Source organism: Hirundo rustica, chromosome 5, assembly GCF_015227805.2.
Source record: "Hirundo rustica isolate bHirRus1 chromosome 5, bHirRus1.pri.v3, whole genome shotgun sequence".
NCBI lineage: Eukaryota > Metazoa > Chordata > Aves > Passeriformes > Hirundinidae > Hirundo > Hirundo rustica.
Genome location: NC_053454.1, coordinates 5,263,554 through 5,290,247, shown reverse-complemented (window position 1 = coordinate 5,290,247; position 26,694 = coordinate 5,263,554). Strand labels below are relative to the sequence as shown.

Genomic DNA, 26,694 nt, shown 5'->3' with positions numbered 1-26,694 from the left:
TCGCCTGCTGCCTACGAGGCGTCGCCGCGCCTCAGGAGGGACCAATTTATCTTCTTCTTTTGGTGTTCACGTTCTGTGCAGAGCTCGGAATCGAGACTGCTTGCCCCTGAACTCCCTCTGCTCTCCACCAAACAAGTATTCCCCGTTAAGTCCCCCAAACCACAGGGATCAAATCAACCAGCTCTTCATCCAAAGCCCACTGGCTGAATTGATACCTCCCACAATACACCCAGCCCTGGACACGCTAGACTAAGGTAGTAATATGACACAGTAGCTGAAGCAGAGGCCAGGAATCTCTTAATTTCTGCTTTGGGTACAACACAATAAATCCTTATCTGGGACAGAGTCTCTCAGAACAGTCTAATTTTAGCTTTTCTGGTAGTAACCTCCAAATATCCCCTTAACAAGAGTACGGTAAGTTGTTTGTACAATCTGTATACTGTTATGTTTAACTCAGGTTCTGAAAGAACTGACATCACAGAAATACTCAGATTTAAATTTCAAATCCCTGCTAAGCCTTTATGAGAGACAGGGTAATGCATAAAAATTTGAACACACTATTAAACACCAAAACTTTAGCTCTAGTAGCTAAATAGGACGTTTTCAACTCTTGCAAGGGACAGACATGCAGTTAAAAAGTTTCAAAGGTTGATAAAGGTGCAGCACAGAGGAGAAACAACTGACATAGAATCAATTAGGTTGGAAAAGATCATGGAGCCCAACTGCTAAGCCAGCACTGCCAAGGCCACCACTAAGAATACTCTGCATCATGGCACCATGAACACCACACACTGCGCATTAAAGGAAAGTAAAGGATGGGAAAATGGGGTTTAGAATTTGAAACAGTACCATGTTTCTGTTCCTACTCCCTCAACCAGAGATGGAGGAAGGCTCTGCCCATACTCACAATCTTCAGGCCTGTCTGGGGAGCCCCTGAGGAGGGGGTGAGGAGCTGCTTGGCGATGGCCTCGCGCTGGGTCAGGCTGGTGGCGCTGAGCACCGTGCGAGACCCGTCCTCGTTAATGACCATGGAGGCCCCTGGGTGCACCCTGGGGCCATTGATGACAGCCTGCCTCAGCTCTTTGACATTCCAGGGAGTCACTGGCTGAGGGTAAGTCAGTTTGGTGGCAAATACCTAGACAGAGGGGAAAAGAGGAGAGAAAAAACCACGTTGATCCATTTTGGCTTCAAACTGTAAAGGCCACTGATAAAACAGTGTCAAAAGTTAACTCATACAGTGCAAACATAAATGGATTTAAGCTCTTGAATGCATCTCCTCCTCGGTCTACTTTAATGCCAAATAAATACAATTCTGTTTTAAAATCCTCTATCACGTGAATATAAACAATGTCCTTTTTACAATTTTCTACTGCGGTGTAAAACTCAATTAGCAATTAAAGAAAGCAAGCATGGATTTAGATTCTGCAAATAAGCCAACATATATGGAAAAAACACATTATCAGAGGTTCGCTATTTTCTGCAAAGATAACATAATGAAAAGCACAAATTCAGGCTTGGTGTCATCTCCATGAAGTTAAAAAATCCTTAGGAAGGATGAATGAAGTTGGTGACATTATCACGGCCTTAAGACTACCTCAAAAATACCTCATGCAAAGACCATAGGAGGAACAGGATCTATTTTTAAAAGTCTGCACCAATTCCTAATCCCACAAAGCAAGTGCAGCTTTTTCCTTTTTTTTTTAAATCCTCTTTCTCAGATGTGGCGTACTCATTTTGTAACAGTAAGAATTTCCTGCTCTTCAGTGCTGCCTCCTTATTAACACTGGGCAGGAAAGAGCACAGCTGAGTCAGAAACCCTCTAGATTTTAAACTTCTACCAAACTGCCAGCAGTGCAGTTCAGTCCTGAGCTGCAGCAGAAGGACACAGTCCTTCATCTCTCCTCACCATAGGGATGCCAATCTCGTTGGTCCCAATGTACATGTCGGGGCAAATGACGGACCGAGCGGCAAAATCCACGCGCTTCCCCATCATGTGCTTGCGGAACAGCCCCTCCTTCTTCTCCAACAGCTTTGGAAAGACAGGGCAACAGTTAGAACTGGAAGTATGGAAAACCACATGGATTCTTGCAATGATGGGCGTCATGAAAATGCCCATGTACCAGCCACAAATAGTTCATTCTTTTCTTACTCCACCAGCTTCTCTTTTTTTAATTAACTCCACCTGCTACCCACCTGACGAATACCAGGGTACTTTTCTGTTATCAGCTTGTCCATGTCACTATCAAACACAATGTTGACATGGCTCTGGAGACGTATCCAAGCGTTGTACAGCTTATCTGCAATGCTCTGTCCTGGAATCGTTGTCAGCACAGAACGGTCCAGAGGTTCACTATCCCCTCCTGTCTCCTACAGAAACAGAAATCAGACACTTGGACGTAACAAAAAATATCTGCTACTTACCAGGCTGAATAATTAATACTATCGTTATAGCATTAATTATAGTATTATTATACATAATAGAACATAGTATATTTACTATAATAATTGTAGTATTAATTATGTTATTAAATATAGCAGAAGAAACATTCACCAATATTTTGCACTGGTAGTCAGTCCACGTTAGGAATCATTGTAACTAGAAAATCCTATTCTTAGATAAAAATAATGTAAATCCGAGAGTTTTTATCACTTACATCACTTTGTTTTCAGTCTAAAAGCCACTAAACCAGTCACATCCAAAATTCACTGACCTCCTGTGGAATGTCTTAAGAACAGATCTCCATCTAGTGGCTACATTCTGAGTAACTAACGTTTCCAAAATGTTTTACACTGCAGATGTAAATCAAGTTCCCCTGAAACTGAGTCCAATGTCAAAAACATTTGACACAATGATACAGCTGATGAACAAAAATGGAATGAGGCAAGCTGACACCCATTACTCTTTAAACTATACAACTATGTGAGCTGTCAGAAGCAGACAAGTATTGTTACTAATTATATAATTTGTGAAGTTTTGGGTCAACTGTCAAAAAATAAACACAATCACAACGGGCTCCACTAGGCTTAGAAGCTAAAGTGGCTTTTTCCCCCTCTTTTCATGTGTTGAGATGCTGGCAGAGTTTTATTGTGAACTGTTTGTGTTGTACACATTTCACTGTCAAGAAACAGGAGCCTGTTATGTCTCATATACAGTAATCTAATACCAAAAATCCATGGCTAAGAGAATCTGAGCAAAATGGTTTTTTCCCTTTGCAAGGTAGAAAAAGGCAGAGGGAAAAAACCAAACACCAGCAGATATTCCAGCAGCTCAGGCAAAAACTGTTACAGGAACAGCTTAAACAGGAGCATTCCTGAAATCAACCCACAGATCCAAGAAAGCAAAGAATAAGACAACCAGCAACTCTTACTGTTTGAATTTCTTCTGTAATTTTTATTGGCTGACACTGTTCTTTGGCCATGAAAACCAAGAGCTTCCGTATCAACTGGGCATCTTTCATCACAGCCTGCAAGTTCACCGTCTGCCCATTTGTGAACAGGCGATCTCCAACGCGATTCACAGGGCGATACCTACAGCAAATCAAAGTTACTTTAGAAGATTAAAGCCACTCAAAAGCAGCATGATAAACCTCAAACATTCTAAGCTGAATCTTCAGTGCATGGAAAATAATCCAAACTAATGGTGGGCATGTAAAAATTCGTATCTTCCACTGAGACAGTCATAAAAGAGGAACGGTCCTTAACAAGAAATTCTGTCAGTATTGTGCAGTTATAATATTCTATAATCATTTAAAATACTAATACTAAAATGCATTTTTTCCATAATTAGTATTTCAGTCTTCCAAGGAACTCACTTGAAGTTACAATAGAACTTATTGATTACTAGTGTGATTTCTATTAGTTAAACATTCCACTGACACTGAAGCAGATCAGTGTCTGTACTAGAGGAGTTTGGATCTCCAACTCCTGCAAAGGATGCACTAAACCCTGTGACTTCCACAAAATTTTGGGGGGATAAATTTTTACCTCGAAGGTGGAACCACAAGTAGATCTAAAAAAAACAAGTCTGGACTGAATCCTGAACTATCATGGGGATCCATCCCAGGGAAGAGGTAACGCAGAAAGAAACCTAAAAAAGATACAAAAGAAATATGAACTCATTCTTATTGCTATTGTTTGGGATTCCAAACCCACAGATGCACTTGGTCAACAAAGTCAAAAGAATCTAAGCTAACACTATTGAGCTTGTTTAAAATAAAAACATTTAGACACAGGTTAGAAAGAATTGCCACTCTTTTTTTTGTCCCAGACATGGTATTTTACAAACAACTCTGGACAGAAATATAGATTATAGCAAAAGGAGAAAGCAAAACAAGAGGAAGAAAGTTGCCAGCTACTGACTGTGTCTGATTCACAAAGCTCTGGCTTCTCCTGGCAAGTGCAGAGAGATTCAGAGTACAGGCAACTCAAAGAAGAGGCTGATAAATCCATTCTGTCTTTTAACCCGTGTAACAGGGGAGTGCAGCACCACAGGAAAATCACACTCTCTGCAAACAACAGATGTGATTTGTGGGGAGCCACAATTTGAGAACAACTGATTGAAGAGTGAATGGAATCCAGGTCTTGGCATTCACTGGCTGCCAGTTCTGCTGTCACAAAATCCACTTTGCAGCCAAAAGGCAAAGATTTGACAAGGAGTTCACAATGGAAGATTTGTCCATTGTACAGAAAACAAAGTAATGTTGCTCTTCACAACCATTACCTTCATTCTTCCACAGAGCCAGGATGTATTCCTTGGCAGTCATTGGTGTCAGGTATCCTCTCTTCCCTAACTGGCTTTCATCAATACCTAAAAAGCAAAAAATAATATTAAAAAAAAAAAAATATTCTCAAGACATTACTCTGAAAGGGATATTTCTTTTTTAGCTTACACTGGTGCTTCCAGCTCAGAGAAGGAATGGAAATACATACAAAATATACTGGCTGACACCTTCATCAAAATTACCATTCGTACCTAACTGTGTGATCCATCCCAGTTCAGAACACACAATACTTCCCATTTTGCTTCTTCAGCCACAGCTCCAGATATTTAATCTAGTATTTAAATCACAGACTAGCACACAAAACAAACTCTCTGTGGAAACCTTTCCTAAGGGCTAAAGGACACACATAAATGTCTGCTTCAATTCTGTCTCATTGTGTCAAGGATCAAGGACATGAGAAGGAAAAGGAGGTTTAAATTGATTCAAGCAATAGGTTAATTAATCCTAGAAAGTGCCATCTACTTTGTTTTATGTCTTTTACTCTGTAAGAGGAGTCATTCAAAAGAGTTAGGATTATCTGATTTTCTTTCTGAAGTTGGTCATCTTCCTCCTAATTAATCTTATCTGTAGTTGCTCTGTTTAAAAAAGCCAGCAGAAAATCAACAACATGCCGAAAATTAAGTGCCCCAAAACCACCCTAAAGCTGACACAGATTATGCTGTTGTACTTTTCCTGACACAGAGACATTTGAAGCAGCAAAAGCACAACAGGCCCTCAAACAGAAATTTAATTGAATTGCGTTCTCTCTGACTCCTGAGCTTACTGGTATAGTTATAATCCGTATTTTTTATAAATGAGTTCCAAGTGCACAGTCACTGCCAAGAATCTGTGTATCGTAACTGCAGGGGAAAAGTGCAAACATATTTGAGTAGAAGACAAATATTTCACCTGCTGTTTCATCCAGAATGCCTTCCCCTCCTGACTTATGGTACACTGTAGAGGGATAGGTCACTGTCAGCTTGCTGTTGTGCTCCTTTCGCACCAGTGATCTCCTGGATCTTAAATGAAAATAAAAACCAAAACAGGACAGGCAGATAAAGGTTATTATAAATATAGCATTTTACTAGAAAACAGCTTTCTCATGTAGTTAAACTTACTTGCAGTTTGGGCATTTCTTTGAACCCAAGTGTACTTTCCAGAACTGTGATATCAGTTTATTTCTGCACTCACACACATTTTTGACCTGGTAAAGAAAAAAAAAAAAAAGGAAAAAAAAAAAATTAAAACATGTTATATGAAGAATTCACTAAGCATTACACCATTAACATTTACTACCAACATGAACATTATTAGTATCAATGCAGACACATCAATGAACTCATTAATTCATGCTTTGATCTGTAGTGTTCCTTCTTCATTATCCCATTTGCTGGAGACATACATCCCTCAGTGCTCTCCACCCTCCTTTTTCGGTTTATTCCATAAAGTCTTTATTTTTCAAGTCACTACTGGAATTTACAAATCTGCTCAACGATCTTAGATTTTAAGATGTCTCCTTCACTCATCTGCCTTTACTAACCATATGCATTAAACTACATTTAAATGGAAATTAGAATTCAATTACACAAGTCTCCCTAAAAATGTCACTGTAATTAATTCTGCAAGTTTGCTGGATGCATGAGCTCTCAAAATGTGTTCTGTAGCTCAAAACAGCCAGAGCATCATATTGAGAAATACCAACATCTGTAGGTGGTGTACTGACAGCAGCATAAGATTTCAATACAGTATTTACACCATCAAAACATTTCCCTACACAGACATTTCCCTATTTTCCAGAAACTCAACAGTTATACTAATGAGAAATAAAATCCTTTTTAAAATTAACTTCGGACATTTCCCTCAAAAAGCCCTCTAAACATAAGACAGTTCAGAACTGGAGAAAATCCAGCACCTCCAGAGCCAAAGACAGGCTTTGTTCTGCACATTGCTATTTTAAGAGGATAAAGCCCAGGATCTCAGGAGGATCACTGCCTGTACTTACATTAGAACACCGATCTCTCATTTGAGAACTCTGTAACATTTCCTGAACGTGGCGATTTAACTCTTCTTCGATTTCTGAGCCTGTTGCATCTGCACATTGCTCTACAAACTAAAAGGAACAGAAGAAAAGAAATTGGCAGAGAGCTTTACAGTTATGAGAGCATGAACTCCAAGAGGGATGGAGCATTACACAGTACTTGCCCTGTTCAGAATGATTTCAAGGTCATGGACAGCATGGAGCAACCCTTTCTCCAGCACCTTCAGCTGGCTCAGCAGTAAGTGAACCACAGCTCGAGGACATGTCAGCATGTGGCAATTCAAACAAGATCCTCGAATTAGAAGGTATAATTTCTGGAAAGAAAGGGGGAAGAAAAGGTTATCTTGGCAGATGTACTGATTGCACAGTAAGCAAGTAAATACAATTGTTTGGAGTTAAAGAAATGATAATTGGGAAGTTAGACTAATGATTAATTTTAATGATAAATTGCTTGAAAAAAATTTACTTCAACCAAAGCCATATGCAAAGCATGATCTGTAGATGAACTCTCAGCAGGCTGTCTATGTAACAGATACATGAAACACCTGTACAGCAGTTCTGGGACCAAGGCTGCTCCTGCACAGCACCAGGACTACAGCTCCCCATGGAGGACAATGTGGAACCCAAACCCCAACACTAGTAAAATGAAACATTCTGGTCTCAATCCTACAGGACTTTTCACACAATCACATTCTCATCAAGGTCTTGGAAATTATCAGTGGGTTTTATTATTTAACACAACTCTGTGCTATTATTTAACACAGTTCTCTCACTCCAACTGCAAGCAGCCCCTGTGGCCTGAAGGCTGGGAATTACTGCTGCAGGATTTTAATCCTTGGTCAATACAATTATTTGACTTAAAGCTTGAAGAAGGCTAGAAGTGGGTATCTCATCTAACTTTGGACACTTGAAAGTGAGATTTGGACTCTCAATTAAGTAGCCTGCGCAAAAGGCAGCTACTGTAAATGGTGAGATCAACACCTCAGGAAGAAAATTCATTCCAGCTCAGGTTTGTTAAAAACTGGACGAGCAGACAGCTGTTCACGTGCAGTAGTTGTTTAAAGGCAATGTAATTTTTACTCTGCCATTCATTTAATTCAAGCACAACATCCTACAGTCAATACATACTTTAGGATGAAAATGCCCCCCTCACCTGCCTGTCAATATTAAGTAAAACAATACTTACAACAAAGCGCATATTTTTCAAAAGGTCTCTTGGTATTGAACTATCATGACACAACAAAGCTTTTCTACTACATTTGCTGTTATTACACTTAAAAGAGAAAACAGATCCTGGCACCTTTACTATTTTCAAGGACCCCAACTACATGACAGCTCGGGCACCACCACCACCCCTTCCACCAGCAATAATTAAGTGCACATACATCAAAGAACAGGGGGTTGTAGACAGTCAGAGGCAGTTCTATATGGCCAAAGTGCCCGGGGCAGTTGCTGAAGTTCTGCATGCAAGTCGCACACACTTCTCTGGAGTCCGGAGGTCCCAAGGCCAAGTCGTACAGTCCATTTACAGCCGGATTCCCCACGTTGTCCAGGTACTGAGGGTTTGTTATGGGTTTCACACTCAGCTTCCTGAAGTTGAAAGGAAAGAGTGAAAATCAACGGCAGCAAACGGCGACTTGGTACGCACTTGAATGGTACAACTAGCAGGGGCATTTAGTAGCTGTGTGAGCCTCTCAATTGATGAAAATATCTTTCTGAGAGCATTTTGCGAATGCAACGGCAATGCGCGTAACGTTGTTTTTGCGATACAATGAGCAAAATCATTCATATCGCAACAAATATTTATTTTACAACTCTAGCCACTCTACTAAGAAATCACATAATTTTGTCAGTGTGTCGCTCCCCTCGAGCGGTGCGACATTGCATAAAGCTCGGCTGCCGCCATCCCGGTGGCAGGGCCACGGCCCAGACGGACCACGTGTCCCAGCATGCCGCGCGCCACAGCCCGCCGCAGCTCCGCGGCGCTCTGCCGCGGGGCACGCTGGGACTCGTAGTGCCCAGCAGCACTCGCACAGCTCGGGATGGGCACACACGGAGCCTCACCTGATCTCCTCGGCCGTGTACATCCCGAAGGACACCCCAACCAGCCGCCGCCACGGCACCACTTTGGGCGGCCTCATGGCGAACGAGCAGCTCTGTCCCGGCCGACAGCTGATTCCGCTCTCCCGCGGGAAGCGCCGCGCCACGGGCAGCACCACGCGGTCCGGGTTGCGGGGGGGGGGCGGGGCCGGGCGGTACCATCGCCGCGGAGGGGCGGTAGCGGCTTCCCCCCCGCTGGAGGAGTGGTGCCGTCCGCCTTCCCAGAGGCCAGCGCGCGGGCGCAGCATGGCGGCGCGGCGGGTCGGCGGTGGCTGCTGGCAGCGGGCGCTGTGGCTGGGCCGGCGGTGCCGCCTCCCGGGCGGGCGGGAGAGCTACCGGTGAGGGACCGCCCTGAGGGAAGGGCGGCGTGGCGGCGGCACCGGGGAGGAACCGACGCACGGGCAGTGCCGGGTGTGCGGGGAGTGAGGCGGGAAAGGCTGCGCAGGCGCAGCGCGCGTGTGCGGTGGCTCGGCGTGGTGGAGGCGGCGTGGCAGGAGGGATCTCCTTTCTGGGGCGCTTTTCTGCTTTTGGACGCCTTTCCCAGGGATCTTCCCTGGTTTGGGGCCGCTCGGGGCCTCGGGAGGGAGTTTGAGCGATTCCTAGTGCTGAGTCTCACGAAAAGGCGGATGAGCACTTCCGCTACGGAGAAGGGAACTTTGCATGGAGACCCCATAAGTGTCTCCCAATATCTAAAAAGGGCGTACCAGGAAGCCAGAGGGCGACCTTTCTTAAGGAATTGGATAGGAGTAACAATTAATAATGAGTACAGATCGAAAAATGCGTCGTTTAGATTAGATATTGGGAAGAAATTTTTTATTGTAGGGGTGGTGAGACGCCGTCACAAGTTGCTCAGCGAAGTTGTGGCTGTCTCAACCCTTTCGGTGTTCGAGGGCAGATTGGATGGGGCTTGGAGCAGCCTGGTCTAGTGGAAGGTGTCCCTGCCCATGGCAGCAGAGGTGGAACAAGATCTTAAAAGTCCCTTCCAACACCTTAACATTCCATGATTCTCTGCAATGGTTTTGTCTGGGGACTGTCTCACTTGAAAAGCTCTCACTTCACTGTCTAGTCATTGCTCATTTTTGGGATGGCAAAATCATCCTTAATCAGTTAATGAGACTTCCCAGGAGCAGCTGGAATTGTGCAGTGCCACGGTGAAGCACAGAGCTGTGACTGCACCTCGACAGCCTCTCCCTCTGGGTCAAGGTCAGTGTGGAGGCACTGAAGGCCAGAGTTGCAGTAAAGCTTTACTGTTAGGTTGCTTCATGAGCAGAATGAGTAAAAGTATTTTAATGTAAGCCTTAGTTTGTATTAAAAGCAGTAAAATGTGAATAGTGGTGAGAAAGACTTGAAGCAGTGTCTTTTGTGGTACTCAGCAGAGTGAGTCCATGTGTCTGTGTGCTGCAGCTGTGGTTTTGTAAGGAGCTTCTACACCTCTGTAGAGACATCTGGAACTCACCAGGGCTGATTCACCTGTATCATTAATCTGTGTTTTCTCTTCCTGTGAACACTACTCATGTCTAAAATATATATGTATTTTTTTTTAAGTGCTCTTAAAAAAGCACAGCGTGATCCTGTTTCTAAAGCATGAAGTGTCTTTTCTGGTTTATGTCCATGATTTTCTTTCTAAGATGCATTAGTTCATGAAAACTATTTTAAAAATGTTATTCCCCAATATTAAATAAGAGTGTTTTTTGTAGTATAATTTTTCACATATAACCTCTTGTCTCTTGAAGCGAGAGCCTTAAGAGAAGCATCAAATATAAGTTTTATGGTAATAATGCACTCCAGTTCCTGATATTTCAGTTAATTCTGACCTGTGGTATAGAATTTCACTATTCCTCTTTTGCTGTATTAACGTGACTGCAATAAATTCAAACCCCTGGTTGTTTTATAGGAGCTCTTCAAGTAGTAGTGCTGTTGGGAAGACTGTGGACAATTCACAAGGTAAGATGTCTTCATCACTTACGGGTTTTTAATCTCCAAACAACATAGCATGTCAAGAGATAAAGATGATATAAACACCCTCTTTCCTCTCCTTGGATTTTCTTTCTCCCTGTCTTCATTGTGCATAAATTTCATGGATTAACTTGATTCTTTACCTCATCACCAGTCAGCTCCATGCTCCAAGAGCGTGAACTGAGTTGTGCAGCTCCATGAACCTACTTTAGACTGGTTTTAAAATCCTTGTTCTAGTACTTTCAGCTGCATGAGCTTAACTCATCAATTTTTGTAGACTCATAGAATTGCTTGGGTTGGGAAAGATCTCTGAGTTAGTGGAGTCCAGCTCTTAACCCAGCACTGCCAAGGCACCTCTAAATCATGTCCCTAAGTGCCACATCAGCATATCTTAAATCCCTCCAGAGATGGTGACTCCACCACTCCCCTGCTCCAGTGCTCAACAAGCCTTTCAGTGAAGATCTAAACTTCACCTGGTGCAATTTGAGGCCATTTGCACTTGTCCTACCACTTGTTACTTGGGAGAAGGATTGACCCCACCCTGCTACAAATTATGGGGTCAGAATTTTCTTTGGGCATCTCTTGTTTCTAATGACCATTTTAATATTGTTTCTCGCAGTAACTCAAGAAGAAATTGTGCTCCCCCGGAGGAAAACATGGTGAGTGATTACTTTCAGAATCTTCACTTGGAAAAAAAAAGTTAACGTTAGACAGCTAAATGTAGTCTGTCCATCAAGTCTGAAAAAGAAAGTTGAGGTTCCTGTATTCTTTGCTGCAATGTCCCACTAGTGGTTTTCCTGCTGATTTGGAGCTATGTGAATATTCTTGATTCTTTCTCTCTGTGCAGATTATGTACATTGCATTCCTGACATTCCTTTTAAAAACACAACAGCTGCGTGTAAGCATGTTTCTATTTCTTTGTAAAAGATCAAGTTTGCTGAAGATCTGTAAAACCAAGTTTATTTGGCTGTTTGCATGTGAATGTGTTTCTTCCAGCAGAATGAAACTTGATCGTTGCTAGCTCACTGAATAAATCCTGCTTAGAAATCACACAACTGAGCAAAACCTGTTTTATTGGGAGCACTTAAGATGGAATTGCTTGACTGTACAGCAAAAATTAAAGTTATGGTTAAATGGTGATCAGCATGTACACCTAAAGTAAGGCCACCTTTACCTAAACACTTTCACTGGCCTTTCCTTGTTTGCTTGAAGCAACCAAAGTCTTAAGGTTCCACAGGCTCAGGAATCCTGAGATACCTGGTTTTGTTTTTTCTTGCAAAGACATGCTAGTAGAGCAATTTAATATATATCCCTCAGAGATGCTCTAGAAGCAGCATTCCAAGGAGGTATTTCTGTATCTCTTCCCTATGATCTTCCTTTGATAATGTGTAATAAGGGCAGGAGTAGTAGCTGAAAACACAGATGCTTTTCTGCTTTTCCTCAAAATCTGTTTGTTCCTGGGGAAAACTTGTTTAAGAACTGAGACCATTTTTTCATTTTCTCTTTCTTTGTCATAAAAGTGTTGTTTTCTTAGTGCAGCAAAAACATTATTTCCTAGAACTGAAAATCCTTCTGGTGAAGATAATCCTGTGCTTGTTCTGCAAACACTGTAGTGCACAGGATTCAAAATGTGCAGCTGAGTATTAATCAAACTCCTTTGTGTTTAGGGATAAGCTCGCCGTGCTCCAGACCTTGGCTTCCACTGTGAAAAGGGTGAGTGGATCTATGGCTCATGGAGATGGGTCAGGTTGTCCATTTTGTGCAATACCCTTGTGCTCAGGAGGCCTTTAATTTCTACTTTGGCCATAAATGAGAGATGGGACTTTCACGTCAGGGTTTTTCCTTTGGCTCAGGGTGTTTTGCTGTGTCCTTAAAGCCTCATTCATGTGCTAAGAGGGAACTGCAGTTACCAGAGAAAGTTGCTGTGCTTTGGTAAGGCTTTCACTAACATAGGGAGCAAGTTCCTTCACCAGTTCAGCTTCCCAATCTAGAATGTCCTTCCCAATGTCCAGAAAGGCTTTAAAAAAGTGCTATGAGTGTCTGCTCTTGCTGGGCAAAACCTGGAAATGCTGTGATGCTGTTCTTAAATCCCATCTGTTGAATTCTGGGAGTTGAATCAAAACTTGCCAAGGCCCATCAGCTCCCCAAGACTGATACATTTGGGGTCCTACTTGCTTTGCAGGGCACTTGCTGCTTGATATGTTATAGGAAGGACTTTTCTTTGCCACCATGTTTGCCTGTATGTGTGTATAATGGAAATACTTTTTAAACTATTTCCAAACAGGCTAAACCTTTTTGAACCAGAGGAACTTTGTCAAATGTACATTTGGAGTGGTTATAATGGAAGAATTCATTGCGCCTTAAATTCCATGAGGCAGTGTGTTGTGCCTGTGCACATGACTATAAACTTTACAATGCTGGGCTCTTCTTTCTACAGGATCCTACTGCTGCTCATTACATGTTCCAGGATGACCCTTTCCTGATGCCAAGAAATGCAGCTAATTCTGTAGGTATATCCTTTTACATCCTTGATAGTTTCCCTCCTACCTTTGTCTATGCTGTGAATACTCTTACCTGATTGAAGCCTGGTTTTGATTACAAAAGAAAATGAAATAGCAGGTTACTGTCACAATTTTCTCTTGTCTCTAAAATGAGAGGTGTTTTTGAGCTGGAGGTAGTAGTGCAGCATTTCAGATGTCTGAACTGTGCCCCTTGACTAGGTAACAAGAAAGTAGAATACAATGGCATTTAAAGAACAGACATTCTTATACTGGCATGAATACCAGAATTTTATCTGGAATGGTGTCCCTGTGTTTCTAGTAAGTTGAAAATTACACATGAGTTTAATTTGATCCCATCAGAATGTTCATTGTTAAAGAAAATTTTTCTCCTAATTTTCAGCCTCGTAATTTGTGTATTTTTTTTTCCATCTTGTTCTATCTCATTTCTGCGCAGCGTCTGTATTCGCTGTCAAAGGAGTCTGGGAGAAATGCTGCAAAATACATCATAAAGAACTTTCCTCAGTATTTTGACAAGACTTTTGCAGAGCCCAACGTACCAGTAAGCTTTCTTCTTTTTCTTTTCATTGTATTTGTGCTTTGTCAGTGAAATCAACTGTCAGACTGAAGATGAAAGGATAACTTTTAAGCTGTCTTGCAGACAATATGAACACAGTACTGTTATTTCCATTATGTTTTTGTAGTAGACATTTTTCCTTGGGGGTTCAGTATCATAGCACGTTCTTGAGATAAAAATAAGAAAAGCAGTGTTGTTTAGATGTTGCTTCCTGACACAAAAGTGAGGGATGAGGATGTGTGTGGTCCTTCATCACCGAAAGGACTGCTGCAGCTGCAAGCAGTGTATTGTGTGAAGAGTAAGGATATCAGGAGAAGGTTTGAGCTTCTCACCAGCTTCCACTGTTTGCTTTTAGTGCCTGATGCCTGAGACTCTCACACCTCGGACTGAAGGAGTGAGTGAGGAGGCTCTGAGGGAGCGCATCCACCTCAGAATGGTGAAAGAGTCTGTGGACATGTTTGATCAGCTTCTGCAGGCAGGTATGTGGTCACCTGCCAGCTTCTGTGGGGAGCTCTACTTAAATTGTGCCAAAAATGCTTCAGTAGCTGACACGGGCTCTGAGACTATTTTGTGACTTGTTCCTCGTTTCACAGCTGACTCTGGTCTGGTGAAGTGGTGCTCTAGAATTACTGGAGAATCTTAGCCACTGCTTGTCTGACATGTCACTTAGGTGACAAGGAAAACAAACCATTTCTTGAACAGGAAGCAGATAAAATACTTTATTTGGTTTTGAATCTGTTTCATAGGAAGTGAAACATGTAGAGTGTTCTTCACAGCAGGGTGTATCCTGGGAAGAGTTATAAAGAGCACTAGAAATTTCAGATGCTGTGTTTGCTTGTACTGCTTCACAGTTCTGGCTGCCAGCTGTCACTTCTTGGTCAGGAAAACTCTACCCTTTCAGTGGCTTCAGTAGAAAAACATACTCCAGTTCACTGTTAAAATTGTCTCCTGCCATGAGTGGGTTTGTGGCAGTACTGGTGTCACAGCAGGGTTTGGGACTTGCTAAGAGAGTGTCTTTGTGTTGGAAGAGAGCAGAGTGGTCTTCAGAGGTTTTCTGATATGGCTGCAGAGTGGTGAGCTCTTCACTTTCCCTGACTGTCATAAATTCTCATTTTCTAAAGGTACCCCTGTATCTCTGGAGACCACAAACAGCCTTCTAGATTTGTTATGCTTCTATGGGGATGGTGAACCTACTCCTGAAAAAGAGCAGGAAGAAAAAGAGGATTTGGAAGAACCAGGGGTATGGAAAACCTGTTGATTTCTATTTATTTCATACATAGTGGGAATATATCAGTGACATCAAGATTTTTGTACTGTTTGCATGGGAGATGCCATGAGGTGGATCAGATGCAGTCAACATTCCCAGGAGATACTTGTGTTATAAAAAATCCATGACTGACCTAGTAGCAACAGTAGATTGAGTAAAGCTGTTGATACGTTTGATAACATAAACATTATTCCCAATCTATTTATTGCTTCGTGAATGTTATGATAGAAATTATTCTAGCATAACCCATTAAAAAATACCTTTGGTCCATGCTGCTGAACTTCACTTTTGTTAGCAAATCATGTCATTTGATATTAAATCATAACTTAACTCTGAGAAACTTATTTTTGCAAAAATCTCTCCAGGTGAATGATTCAGAACAGAAAGCTCCAAAGAGACAATTCCAAAGCAGTTCACAGTCATCTGGCCCCAGATGGAGGTATAGAAAACATTGCCTGTGTTCCCATATTCAGTGGGTTGTGCACCTGTATTGTTGTTACAGAACAGACCAAAGTCTTTTAGCAGCCCATGCTCACAGGTGTTACTTGTTAAATAAACCTGTGTTTGCTGATCTTTTAAAGTGTTCCTGGAAAGCTGAGTAGGTGATTGTAGACTAGTTTGAAGTATCACAAGTGTGATATGGGAATGTCAGTCTTGGGGGTACAGCCCTTATTTTGTTCTGAATGTTGAGTCCTTCTCCTAAGGGTACCTTTTATTTGGCTCTTTAACATTTATCTTGTTCATTGGTCCTAGGGAGGACAACCATGCTGAAAGGATATTTAAGATAATGCCAGAGAGGAACGCACACTCCTATTGCACGATGATCCGTGGGATGGTGAAGGTAAAGTTATTCTTTGGTGCTGGGGGATTTTTTCAGCCTGTGAGATCTCACATAATCAGAGATAATTTCTTTTTCTTTTTGCAGCATGGGGCTTATTCTAAAGCTTATGACATGTACATAGAGTTGCTGAATGAAAGGCACAAGGGTGAGTGTCTCCTGGTTGTGCTTTGTGGCTCCTGTTGGGCACAGGAGGGTTTGTTCATGGCAGTGATGATTGGCGCAGGGGTACGGACCTCAGCTGGATCATGGGAGCTGAATGCAAACTGGTAATTCCAGTGCAGCTGGCGTGTGGCTGGCTCACTGGAAACAGGTTTGCATGAGACTTTGCCAGAAACTGAGCCATGCTAGAACAAACTCTTTCCTGTAGGCTATAAATTGTCATTTAAAATGGATTATCTTACATTTTCCAGCTGATGTGCACGCCTTCAATGCCCTGATCAGAGCAGTCCCATATCTAAAGGAGAGGTTCGTAGAAAGATGGGAATTAGTCAAGGTAAGGAAGGTAGAGCAAAAGAGGTGGGGAAGTGGTAAGAGTGTGGGCTCTTTTACTAATAAGGGTCTGCCCCTTATTAGTTGCTGGAAGACTAAAAGCAATAACTTTGTCTCCAGGTACTAATCTCTGCTGTAAAGGAAGTACAGTAGTTTAAATAGAAAAGGTAACTATGGAGAAGTGGCAAATGTGAAAAATCAACCTTGCCTTTGCAGAGTGATTTGCCTTGTGAGAATGTACCTGATCCAGGAACTGCCTGGACAGAAAAACTGGGGAAATTACTGCTGGGAGATAAAATAAATGAAGAGTTTTAGATAAAAACTCTTTGAATTTTAATTCATGCTGTTGTGACAGAAATGGAATCTTGAGTTTTAATGACACATCAGTAAGGAAAAACATTATGTAATTATGAATTTTTTCTATTATGTTCTAGAGACAATTGTCCAAGATTTATTCTGATGTAATGTAGCCTTGGGTTTTGGTTATTAAAAATTAGACAGTACTCCCTTAATAAATAATCAGTTAAAGCAGAGTTGTTCACTTGAAGGGGTGAGAAGGATTAGGTTGAAGAGATACAGTCTAACCCATGTGAAAGTTGAACTGTGATCCAGAACATGTGAAGCACTAAGGATTTGGGGTTTTGTTTTAAGGACTTCCTGACTCACATGGCTCAACAGAACGTGCAACCAACTCTGCTGACTTTTAATTCTGTACTGAAGAGTCTGAGAAGATGTGGTGGTGTGGGCAGAACTATGTCTTTGTTGGTATTAAAGGAAATGGAAGCACTTGATATAGGTAAGAGAACCAGAGTATTTTTTATATGCAATGATTATAGTATTCCAGTGCCACCTTCAGAACAGTTGATGTAGGAGTTCAGCACCACACAACACAGTGGTGATTCCCTGATTCCAGGGGAGATGTACTTCACAAGTCACCCAAGCCAGTTCAGGTCTATAGATCTACATCTCTACAGGAAAAAAGCTTTTGTTCTAAATGGTAATTTTTTCTTCCAAAAAAGTATTGCAGAAACAGAGAGTTTCTGCATAATTGATTTGATGTCCTGGGAGGTGTGCTTTGCCTCAGTAACATGCTTGTTGATAGGCTAAAGATTACATTCATGAGCAGAAGGGAAACTAGCTGTGAAGTATTTTTTTATTTTAATTTAAAGCAGGGAAGCTTGGCTGCTCCCCCATAGAAACAGGATTCTCCAGCTGGCGGTCCAGTGTCAAATGTCATTTCCCCCAGGTGTGCATACGTGAGATCTGCTCCAGCATTAGGGTGGGCAGGAAGAGATACTGCAGTAAACTTATGCATGCTGCCTGACTGGAGGAGCAGAGTGTGAATTAGAGCTGTGGCACAAAGCTCTGCCACGAATGTTGCAGTAACTGCAATGGTTTTGCTTTCCAGAGCCCAGCCTCGCATCGTACGATCATCTCCTCTCCGTGTATTACAAAGGCGGTACGTGCACCGTCAGCGTGGCCATGAACGTGCCTCGTGTAGCAGCTGCTTTGGTGCTTTCCACATGTGATGGGTGAAGGCACTTCACTCATGGATTGAAAAACAGCTAATTATGGGTGTGATCCCTGTGCTGCCTGATTCTGCTTGGGTGAAAAAAAAAAAAAAAAAGGATAACCTCATACTGCTACTCAGTCACTGTGGAGGCTGGATGTGACCACTGTGATTTCATACTGTGCCACTCACAGGGATGGAATTGCACAGGGAGTTTGTTTTCCTGCAACAGTTTTGTGTGTTAGAGCTGTCCTGAAAAACAGCTATGTTAGAAGGCAGGAACCCAACTGTTTAGGATCCCATGCCCACAGACTTTTGGATATAGGAAGAGAGTAGGTAGAGTAGCCATCACTGCAGTCCTTGTGTTTTAAGAAATATAAAGGAACTGCTCTAGAGTCTCGCAAGGTTTGGTTCTGGGGTTTGGGCAATTGATTTTTTTTTGTTTTCCACCTTTTAAATTTTTGTTTGTTTGTTTATGATGTGCTTTGCTTTTTCCAGTGCAGCCTTCTAACAGACAAACTTCCAGGCCTGTTTGATTCCTTGCTCTAAAGCAGTTCTGTCTTTTGAATCTGCCCTGCTGTGCTGTGGAAATCTGGCAATAGCAGGGCAAATTTTAGAGCAAATTAAATTGCAGCTGGTGTGGAGCACCATGGAAATTACATTTATTTAGAATGGTGTTGCTTGTTCCCAATTTCATACTATATTTGCAGACTGAAGCTCTTCACTAAGTGCTTGGTACAACTGAGATGTGATGCTGTTTGTCTCTTTGCCCCACAGTTGATGCTAAATCATCAGACATCATCTCTGAGGTGTTAAATGAAGTAGAAAAGCGAAGTTTCACTGCCCAAGACCCTGATGATGGTAAGGACTTGAAGCCTGTGTGAAAAGGAACCTGTGAATGTCAGGCAGTTTTACTTGGCTGGGATAAATGCATGCAGCTTGCTTCTCAGTCTCTTCTGATATTTCTGGAGACAAAGAAGGGCAAATTCCAGTGCTGGGAATTGTGCTGTGCACTGCTGCACTGGCTTCTGTTTGAAGGCAGGTGTGTAGCTTTTGTGAATGAGCATTTTAAGTCCGTGTGATAAAAAAATCCTAGGGTTATTTACAAGATAAGTTTAAGGAGGAGCAGTTTCATTAAATGATGCACATCAGGTTTTTGTTGTAGGTGTGGTGTGAGTTTTAGTTCTTCCTAATCCTGTTCAGAAAATGTAATGAACTAAAACTTCATGGGAAACTGGAGTGTGGGTCTGTAAGAGGGGGATATCCTGCACATCTCATGAGTTACTGGCTCGTTCTGCTTTTTGTATGTACACAGCGTTGCCCTGGGGAGTTCATAAGCCTTTCTGAAAGTTTGGAAGCAGTTGCAGCTTCCATGTGAAGATAGCTTTGGCAAAGAAAGGTCTCTAGACAACCTGGTCTTACTGGGATGTTGAAAGCCACTCTTCATCAGCTTTCTTTTTTGTCTTTGGAAGGATTCCTGGAAATAGTCAGAATGTTGTACCCGTCCTTCCTTAGCTTCTGTCCTGCTAGGTGTGTTAAACTGTTCTTTCTGTGCTCTGAGTTGTTGTTTAGAAATGCATAAAATACCCCACCCAACTCATGCCACACCAAAAGATGAGGAAGAAAGCTAAGAGCTCTGCTATATTGTCAAACTGAGCTACAGATTGAGTTTCTAATTGAACATACCTCATCCATCCCCTGGGAGGGTGGGTTAATGAGCTGGTTTATGTTTCCTTGGAAGCTTGAAGTTAACAGACTCGTTTGCTCCCTTTCAGCCAGCTTTTTTACCACGGCCATGCAAGTGGTAAGTGCCTCTTCCTTGCCATCAGAATTCCTTTGATCCCCTCCAGCTGCTGGAGAATTGCCTGTGAGTTTACACCCTGTCATACTAGGTTTAGCTTTCAATATTTCCCATTTTCATCTGTGCTCATCACCTCCTGTAACTTTCTGCCATAATTCTGCAGTTCTTTGCTTGACTCCTCCCTAACTGGTAATTTTCATGCCTATGATATGTGCATGTACCTCTCTGAGTCTTGTGAGTTACGTTTGGTAGCAGCTTTCAAATGTGACTGGTTTATTGCAGTGCTGTGATCTGAAGGACATCAAGCTTGCCTATCAGTTAAATAAGGCACTGGAGAAGGGAGACAACTGGAAATTCTTGGATGTGGATCGGTTAAATGGCTATTGGTGAGTGAAGTGGAGGTTGTATTCAGCACCTTGTATGATGTTGTCTTCAATACAAACTAGGATTCAGACATTGAGCACCAGCTGAGTATTGTATGTCCAGTTTGGGAATTAGATCCTTCATAAGAGTAGTGATTGCTTAGGATTTATTTTCAGTTTGTGGCCTTTGAACTGAAATCCAGTGTCTTGGAGCATTAGTTTATCTCCACACCCATCCAATGACTAGAACAACTAGTTGTGGGTTCTACCATTTTGTTGTGTACCCAGGATGGCAGCTTTGCAGGTAACACCAAAACAGCATAATTTCTTTATGTAGGGATATTTTCCTGCTCAGTGCACTGGGTCAAGGACTCAGGCTTGTCTTGTGAACCTGCACAAGTAACAAGGTTAATTTAGTTCAGTTCTTACATCCAAAAGTTGCATTTGAGACAGAGTCAGGTACCTTAAAACTGGCATCAGGCAGGAGGATTGGGTTTTTTACCACATTTTAAAACACAGTGGTCTAATGAGTTCTGCCAATAGTGTAGCATCAGCATTAAGCTGTTGTAAGAAACACTGCTGCTTTTCTGATTGCATGAAGTGTTGCAATCAGTAAAATTTCCTTGATCTGCAGTACAAATCTGATCAGCACACCATCATTTGCTCGTACTTCCTACACGTATGGCTTGCTTGATCTAATCATCACTGAATTAGGACCTTTTTTTCTCCCTAGGTCAAAATTCTTTTCATTGTTGTGCATGATGGAACAAATTGAGGTGGTGTTGAAGTGGTACAAAGAAATGTCGTCTTCAGTAAGTGTGTACCAGGGTAAAAGCTGCAGAGCTTTTGCATGGAGAAATGGAACAGTCACAGGTGACTGAAATGGTTCTCTTCCTTCATCAGCTCTTCTATCCAACTCCAAAAAATATATTGGACCTCCTTCAAGCACTGGATGCAGCCAACCAGTTGGAAGCGATCCCTTCAGTCTGGGAAGGTCAGTGATGGCCACATGGCTTCATAGTCGTTTGTCTGAAAAATGCCAGGAGCAGGGCAAAGTTTGGGCTAGTTTGGAAACTTCCCATTGCTTGGAGCAGCCACGATAAGGTGCAGTGCTTGCCTGTGGTATTGAATCACCTGGACCCTCTGCTGATCCTTGGTTAAGATTGGTTAAGATTTAATCTGGCCCCCAAGAAATAAAAAGAATTTGAGTCATTCCTTAATCCTCAGCAGCTGGTGGTGGAAGGTTCTGGCTGTGGGGTGTTGTGAACTTCATGTCCAGGAGCATTTCAGGTCCATGTTCCCCTGAGGACTGGTCATTGACGTTACAGACAGTGCTCTGTGTGTTCCCTCCCTGCTGTGACAGGGTCACCACCACCACCAGGATGGTCAGTGCTGGGGACCTGGAAGGCCATGATCAAGGGGAGTAGTTGGCCTTCATCCAGAAGTCTTGAGACCAGCAGGGAAGAGAAGAAGAAATCAGATTAGTTCATGTATTTAGTGCACAGGATCTGATAACGAGGGGAAGGAAAGGGAACTCAGTGTGACCTGCTCAGTCACAGAGAATGGCTCTGCCTTGTTAAACTGTGCTGAGCATATTGCCAGGATTTGGGAACAGGGGTACTAGTCACATCTGCCAACTGCTGCCTCTCTCTAAACAGATGTGAAACAGCTGGGGTTTAGCAGGAGACAAGACCTGTTGGAAGAGTTCTTGTCTTTGATGAGCAGGGACCAGCACCCCAGTGAGGTAAGGAAGCTGCTAATGCCCATGAACAGCTGAGCCCCCACACAGCCACTTGCTCCTCCCCTGTGAGATGGTGAAGGGAACTGGGACAGTAAAAGGGCAAAACTCAGGCTCTGTTACCATTTTCCATCACAGGCAGGTGTTCAGCCATCCCTAGAAAAGCCAGGCTCCTGGGAAGCTCATGTGTAACAGTTACTTGGGAAGTCAAACGCCATCACTGCAAATGTATCCCCTGTTCCTCCTTTCCCCAGCTTTATCTGCTGAGCATGACATCCTGAGGTCTGAAATACCCCTTGGGTCATTTAGGGCCAGCTGTCCCAGAGGTGTCCCCTCCCAACTCCTTGTTGTCCCACACACCTTGTGCACCTCCAGCCCACTCCCTGGTGAGGGAGCCTTGATGCTCTTTAAGCACTGCCCAGCAATAATAAAAATATCCCTGTGTCACCAACACGCTTTCTATCTTAAATATAAAACACAGCCCCATAGAAAGAAAGAAGAAACTGAAGAAGTTTAATTCTACCCCAGCCAAAACTAGCACAGAAGCTCAGTAGAGAGTAGAAGTGTCTCCCCAGACTGTTGGTAAATGCTATATCCCTGGTCAGTCCTAGAGATCCAGTTCCAGTGCATCTGCCACTGCAGATTTCCAGATCCATGTGAGCTTATCCAGGCCTGCTAAATCCTCTGGATTGTCTTCAACCTATAAAAACCCCTCAAATTAACACAGCAGGATCCCTTCTTACCAGGGCTTGGAGAAGTGCAGCCCAACCAGCTCCATCTCTGGGGGAGCACATGGCAGAATCCAGGGATTTTTGCCAAGGATTCCATTGCATTAATTGCGTTCTGAAGCTGAAGGGTGTTGAAGGCAGATCCAGCTGTCCCTGCAAGGCCACCTTGGAGCTTGCCTAGTGGGGACAGTTGTCCTGACACAAGTGACAGATTTGTGTCCCAGGAGTAACAGCTGTTAATTCACAAATTTAAATCACATACAGAGCAGACCTAGATGAGCTGTGGGAGAGATTGCACTGAAAAGCTTCTGTTAATTTCAGAGGTTTTGTTTTTCACAGGTTCAACTGGCGTTTGCCAAGTGTGCTGAAGAAATCAAAGCTGTCCATGAGCCTGCTGGGCAGGGACAGGTCCCGTTGGAGTGGACAGGGAGTGCTCTGGGCCATGTCGTGGTGCTGTTTTCCAGGGCTGGGAGGACCCAGGATGCCTGGTAGGTGTGGGCTCTGAGCTCTGGGATTGCTGATGCTGCAGCTCAAGGCTTAGTAACAAAAAGCAAAAGCTAATGATGGATGCCTTGGAATGCAGTGCAGACAAAGGGAGGAGATAAAGCCTGCAGGGAATGTGAGGGGTGGTGTTTTTTTGTTCCTTCTTGACACCAAGTTAAGAGTTGTCTGTCTTAAAAATGGTTTAGAAACTAATGTAGTATCTGGTGTAGAGCTTTGTACAGCTGCTTATGGCAAGATGTGGTCTGACAATCACTTCCCTGAGCACTGCTGAGTGCGTGCAACTCCCCATTTTCTAATTTTTAGAACTCTTTGGAATTCAAACTGATAAAGAGATTAATTAGTTTAATTAATTTTTTACTTAGCATCAGCCCTAATTAAAACTCCAAATAGGCTATTTTTAGAACTCTAATAGCTAGAATTCACTGTCCTATATGTTATGAACTTGAAATACAGGTTAAGATATCTAGCTTCCAGTTTAAGGTTCTGAGTTATTTTCTGTTAAATACAGATGTTCCATGTATAGTGATTCATTTGAAAAAAAGAAGTAGCAGCAAAAGGGTATTTTAAAATACAACAAATATGTAGTGTTTTAAAGGAAAATGGCCACCAGCTACACTTATCATATTCTAGAGAGTTTAAGGTACTTTGTGTTAAACTAACCAGTGAAATTAGCTGGTACAGACTGCATTTGGAAGGATACAGCATGGGATCCATGGATTTCATGAACTTGAACTTACCTGTGTTTCAGTGGAGGCTCATCCAAGAGGTTGAATATGTGTCTGTTCCTGTTACTTGGGGTTTTTTAATTATTATTTTGTTTTCTTTTGAATAGGAAAATGATGGAGTGTTTCCAGAAAATCAATAGGATTCCCACGTAAGTATTTTTAGGCTCTTCAGTAACTGAGTCTCCCTGTTGGCTGAGATGCAGAATTTCTGTTATGGGATGAAGGGATAATTTGGGATGAAAGGAACTTTTAAAGGTCAGGCAGTCCAACCTCCAGTTGTAACTGGTCCATTTACATCCACAACATGAATTTGTCTGTCCCTGTGAGCATGGCTGTTCGTTTATCCAGTGGAAATATTCCAAGAGCTTTCTGTCTCAAAACACGTTGAAAATGCAAAGTGGGGAGGGAGTGAAGTGGTCTCTCAAGCTGTGGGCCATTGAGAGCAGTGCCACTGACGAGCTCAGCAGTGCAAATCAGTCTGAGCAGAACTCCCAAACACCTCATTTCCCATATGCTCAGAAATATTCCAGTATGCTCTTAACCGAGCACAGGTTTTTCAGAGGTGCCTGGATTTCTGAAGACAAGTTTATCGAATCAAATGCTAAATCTTAGGTGGTTCCCTGTTAGGCTACACCAGCTTGTTTGTCTTGGGATTCTGGAGGAGAGAATTGTTCTGAGTAGAACACAGCCTGTAAGGAATAGTAATGGGTTTTATTTGGGTGTAGGGTTTTTTTAAGTAAAGTTGGAGCTTGCCCCAGTGAACACCATGAGGGTGTGTGGTACCAAAAGCTACACACCTAGTGGCACTCTGTGCCTGCTGTCTTCTGCTGGGACAGGAGTTGCCAAACTTAGCACATAGCCTTCCCTCTGTACGGAGGTGAAGTTCCTGGCAGGAGCAGAGATGGACTGGTTGATCTGAAAATGTCACCTTCTCTCCCTCTCTAAAGCACAGGCTGTAAATTAATGGGCACCTCTCCCCTGACCCTGACAAGTCACATTTGCCTTTGCCTTTGCAGTGAAATGGTGATGGATGAGTTCTTGAACTGTGCCAAGCAAACCAATTGCCCAGATGAGGCAATTAAGATGGTAAAGCTGGCAGCATCCCTTGGGCTTCTTTCATCTCAAAGGCTGAAAAGCAGAACGGAGGAGGAATTTGAACTCTCTGAAACACAGAAGTAAGTTGGAATTATTTCATGTTACTGCTGAAGGGGTACAGTAGACAGGGTTTTGGAGAGGCAACACCTTTGGAAAGGCTTCTCTGACAAGGGAGCAGACAGCTGGCTTCTGAATGATGTGCTGGTGTGTTTGACTCCAGGACTTAAAGGCCCCTCAGTTTTTGATTCCGTGCTGTATCCATCCCACCTAGGAGGGAAGGGAATTTCCTCACGCACTGCTCAGCCCTGCTCTCGCCTTTCTTTCCCAGAATCTTTTCCTAGCTGGGTCTGGCTGCCTGCAGACACTGCTGCAGCCCAGTAAAAGCAGGGGGGTGGTACAGGGTGGCCCTGCATGTGGCTGCCAGGTTCTGAGGCTTGTGGTCACCTCTCACTGCACTGCTCCAGTCAAGCCCAGATGATCCTCAGATGGTGATCTGGGCTTGAGGGAGCACAGTTTGGAGCCAGGTGTGCTCTGAGGGAATAAATGTAAGCCCAGCACCCCTGACAGCCAGCTCAGCACTTTGAGGGGAACTGAAGGAGTTGGCTTTTCCAAGAGGATATGCTTCCACTGGGTGCCCTCGTCCTTTGAGGACAGTAGGCATTAGACAGCCCATAATGTTCTCTGTGTTTGCCTTGTGGTTTGGGATCTCTCTTTTCGAGCAGTCACAGCATGTGACTCATGACTGATCTGTTTGACATCACAGGAAGGCACTGGAGAGTATCAAGTGGGATGGTGACAGCAGTGATAGTGACAGTGACAGTGACAGCAGTGACAGTGACCGTGAGTAGCTGTCCCTCCTGCCTTCCTCTTGGGAAAATGGCAGCAACGGTTGCCATATCAGGAGGCTTTGGAAGGACTGGGATTACTGAAGGAATGGCTTCTGGGAGCTGCTGCAGCACTGATGAACCCTCAGTGCTCTGATCTGGGACCTGCTCAGCAAGACACCATCCTGATGTGCCAGCTGGAAGCTGTTACATCTTCTTGGTAATGTGGAACACAGCTTGGGCGACCCCAGGTGTCCTCCCCAGCACCCCTGCAAGAGCTGGCTCCTGATAAACAGCATCACTGAGGGTGGAGGGCTGCAGCGAGAGGGGTGCTGTGCACCCTGGAGGCTGCTCAGGCAGGCACAAGACTCCCAGAGCTTGAGCAAGAATTCTCCTGGGCCTCCTGTCACTCCACCCTGCACCAGATGTAATTCCTTTCCATCTAACTTTGCTGAACTACTTAAATGCCATTTTTCTCTGGATGTAAACACTGAAGTAATGCTCGGCACCTGGGATGTTATTCCTCATCGTTTGGTGTTTTGGGACAGGTGTTGGGAGTGCAGGTGTTAAATTACACTGTCTCTAATAAATGGCTGACATTAAGCTGGATATATTCTAATAATGTTTGAGCAAAAACTGTGGTTGAACCAAGGTTTGCCTTTCTGGTAGAAATACCTGGTTTTCTAGAACTAGAGCAGAGCAGCTGTGACGAGAAACCTACCAGAGCAGAAATCCAGGACAGGATCTGCTCTGACACCAGTTTTGAAAACACCCTGTACTCAAAGATGGGGGTTTTTTTTGTTTGTTTTTGTTTTTTTTAATGCTGTACATTAATAAATCGCATCAGTGAATTCTGGCTTTCTTGCTCCTTGAAAGAAGTA

The 26,694-nt window shown here is 43.1% G+C and overlaps 2 protein-coding genes and 1 non-coding gene across 3 annotated transcripts in view; 2 read left to right on the top strand and 1 right to left on the bottom strand.

Moving 5' to 3' along the window:
* Positions 1-9,025, bottom strand: part of POLR1A (RNA polymerase I subunit A) — a 28,375-nt gene extending 19,350 nt beyond the window's left edge. Inside the window, exons 1-12 of the mRNA XM_040064997.2 lie at positions 8,863-9,025; positions 8,184-8,388; positions 6,963-7,112; positions 6,763-6,870; positions 5,879-5,964; positions 5,670-5,779; positions 4,721-4,807; positions 3,985-4,087; positions 3,369-3,528; positions 2,194-2,367; positions 1,907-2,029; positions 908-1,135 (exon numbers count right to left, since the gene is read on the bottom strand). Of these exons, the coding sequence (XP_039920931.1) occupies positions 908-1,135; positions 1,907-2,029; positions 2,194-2,367; positions 3,369-3,528; positions 3,985-4,087; positions 4,721-4,807; positions 5,670-5,779; positions 5,879-5,964; positions 6,763-6,870; positions 6,963-7,112; positions 8,184-8,388; positions 8,863-8,939 (1,611 nt within the window). The 5' untranslated portion in view covers positions 8,940-9,025. The remainder of the gene's footprint in view (positions 1-907; positions 1,136-1,906; positions 2,030-2,193; positions 2,368-3,368; positions 3,529-3,984; positions 4,088-4,720; positions 4,808-5,669; positions 5,780-5,878; positions 5,965-6,762; positions 6,871-6,962; positions 7,113-8,183; positions 8,389-8,862) is intronic.
* Positions 9,026-9,142: 117 nt separating this feature from the next.
* Positions 9,143-26,664, top strand: PTCD3 (pentatricopeptide repeat domain 3). Its single transcript, XM_040063597.2, has 24 exons — positions 9,143-9,236; positions 10,793-10,842; positions 11,474-11,513; positions 12,522-12,567; positions 13,292-13,360; positions 13,810-13,914; positions 14,285-14,408; positions 15,051-15,169; positions 15,562-15,635; positions 15,950-16,037; positions 16,122-16,182; positions 16,448-16,530; positions 17,178-17,322; positions 17,935-17,985; positions 18,814-18,897; positions 19,812-19,840; positions 20,120-20,223; positions 20,933-21,011; positions 21,103-21,193; positions 21,858-21,943; positions 23,005-23,153; positions 24,002-24,043; positions 24,911-25,069; positions 25,753-26,664. The coding sequence occupies exons 1-24, from the start codon at positions 9,145-9,147 to the stop codon at positions 25,835-25,837; spliced, it is 2,055 nt and encodes a 684-aa protein (XP_039919531.1). The 5' UTR covers positions 9,143-9,144; the 3' UTR covers positions 25,838-26,664.
* Positions 16,239-16,380, top strand: LOC120753578 (small nucleolar RNA SNORD94). The gene has a single exon (XR_005701165.1). It is a non-coding gene; the product is annotated as a small nucleolar RNA SNORD94 (small nucleolar RNA).
* Positions 26,665-26,694: the final 30 nt, after the last annotated feature.